Consider the following 2546-nt stretch of genomic DNA (forward strand, 5'->3'; position numbering starts at 1 on the left):
GATTTGACCCACGCCCTCTTACGAGGACCAGAACTTGAGTCTGGCGCCTTAGACCACTCGGCCACCCTGACTTTTTGATTAAATGCTTAACTAAAGGTATAAGTACATAAATTCTAGTTTCGATTCATTTCCACAAAATTGAAACACATTTTCTCTGTTTAAAAAGTAGTATATAAATAGACAAACAAAAAAATTATCTTAGCAAATATATAGAAAATTAAATCCAGATATTATGGTTCAGAAAAGTCTTAAGTAGTTTTATAAGTAGAGTTTCGTTAATGAGAATGTGGTGTTCCACATAGAACATATAGCTAGCTACTCTGTAATAAGTTTTTTGATGTAGCACTGAAAATTAAAGAAAACAAATGGTTGGACACGTGGAAAACAAATTGCAAAAGAAAGAAATTAAACAAGAGATATCGAATGAAATGTGTGGATTTCGTGTGGCGGTGGTAAGCTTTTCTATCAACTCCGTCGTCTAGAAGCGTGTGTGGCACTGTTAAAAGTAATTTTTTTCATTTATAACGTCTTTCTTTTTTGGGTTAACACAAGTAACATGTTCACTAATTATATGTTGTACAAAAAATACTTACAATTTGGTAAATTTAGAAAGAGAACCAGAACTTAATTACCGTAATCAAATCCAAAGCTATACCGTTCAAACTTGCTAATTAATTATATCTCTCTTCTCTTTTAATTTCTCATTTTGGAATTAGAAGGAAAAAAATTAACTTCCTCTGCTTCGAGATTCACCGCATTGATCCAAGAAGAGAACAACTCCTTCTTAAAACTCGTTCAGGTTCATCGGAAGCATTCGAATTCGTCCAATCAAATAGACTTCTGAGACTGAGCCTATTTGGGGGAAGAAGAAGAGTCATGGAGCTAATTATAACTCGTCCGAGTTGACTCATGTCTCGATAGTGGGTTTCGACGTGACTGAGTTGGATACTGAAAACTCGCTATCCGGGTTTATGGATCAAGTTCCGATAAGCTTGAGGAGATGGGCTTGTTACCCAATGCTGCTTGGTAGAGTAAGTCGCAGTTTCAAACACGTTATGCTTGTCGACGCTAAAACCTCATTGTTCATCGGTGACCCGTTAACCCGGATTCGTAACCGGAGCCCCGACGTAGCCCTCTTCTTGTACTCAAAACACAAGAAAGCCTCCGAGGTTAATCCGGCGATTTTGATCGGTGGAGCTAAAGGAATCAGGAGATTATCGAGCTCCATGCATACTCAGATTGTGAGAGCAAGAGCAAGTGCAACGATGATGATCAAGAAGAAGAACTCAGTTACGGAATCGGTTGTGTTGAGTCAACTCGTTGGGAATTTTCCATATGACTAAGAACTGAACTAGAACTTTCATATGACCAATGTTTGAGTGGGTAACTAAAAAAATTGTTAAAAAAAAAAAAAAACTAAAAGAATGTAGTGCAAATGTGCAATATAATAATAAATTTTAACTAATTTTATAAATATATCGAATGACCGAATCAATATATAATTAGATATAATTAATTTGTAGAAATGTTTTCAAAAAGTTTTGGATTTTAAAATAAATAAAATAAAATAAACCACATCCTAAATACACCAAAAATAAAACGTAATCACAATGTGAAGCGATTCTTCACTTTTATGCATGCATGATTCCAAAGGCAGTACAGATAATAGTTTCAATGCCTTAATCATCCAAATAACCACACATTAAGTTGTTAGAATTATTGTAAAAATATATATAAGTGCAAAACGCACTACACGAAACTAGATTCACATTCAGGCCCATATAATCTATGATCTATCTATTCCCCTTACAAAAAGTACAATTATATATACAGTAAAACCTCTATAAATTAATAATGTTGGGACCATGATATTTTATTAATTTATAGTGATATTAATTTATTTATAAATTAATAATTATTAATTTATAGCGTAAATTAATATTTATTAATTTATAGAAAGTTTTGTTTCAATTGTAAAAACTTTTTTTAAAAAATACGAGCTAAAACAATGTGATCTAACTAAGATTAATGTTTTGGATGTTATAAATTTTATAGTTTTAGCCTTAAACACTTAATATTTCGAAAAAAATAATTTATATTGACAATGAATAACAACGATTATAAAATTCACATATACAAACGATATACATAAATTCACAAAGACATCCATTGTTGTATTTTAAAAACATATACGACTATTAAAAAAAAATTATGCATATTCAAAATATGAAAACTTACAAAATTTTTTGGCTATTTCTATGGAAAACACTAAAACTATTTTTTGGAGTATATATATGTGTGAAAATTACATGATTATTAATTTATGATATTATTGGGACTATATTTTTATATAGGGATTTCAAAAAAATTATTATCTTATTATCTTATCGAATTTGGTTAACTTTTACATTGGCCCGACTCGGGACCGGCCAAATTTATTAATTTATCGTGTTTATTAATTTATCGAGTATTAATTTATAGAGGTTCTACTGTAGATATATTCGTATATTTTCTCTAGTAATCATATCATTTAGCCATTATTGTTA

General features: G+C 30.7%; 1 protein-coding gene across 1 annotated transcript; it reads left to right on the forward strand.

Moving 5' to 3' along the window:
• Window positions 1-697: 697 nt before the first annotated feature.
• Window positions 698-1379, forward strand: LOC9298810 (the record flags this gene model as incomplete). Its single annotated transcript, XM_021016683.1, is given in 2 exon segments — window positions 698-832; window positions 834-1379. Coding segments are annotated over 2 exon segments (645 nt in total), but the record flags the coding sequence as incomplete, so codon positions are not given.
• Between the last annotated feature and the right edge of the window lie 1167 nt (window positions 1380-2546).

This window comes from Arabidopsis lyrata (assembly GCF_000004255.2).
Source record: "Arabidopsis lyrata subsp. lyrata unplaced genomic scaffold ARALYscaffold_205, whole genome shotgun sequence".
NCBI classification, from domain to species: Eukaryota; Viridiplantae; Streptophyta; class Magnoliopsida; order Brassicales; family Brassicaceae; genus Arabidopsis; species Arabidopsis lyrata.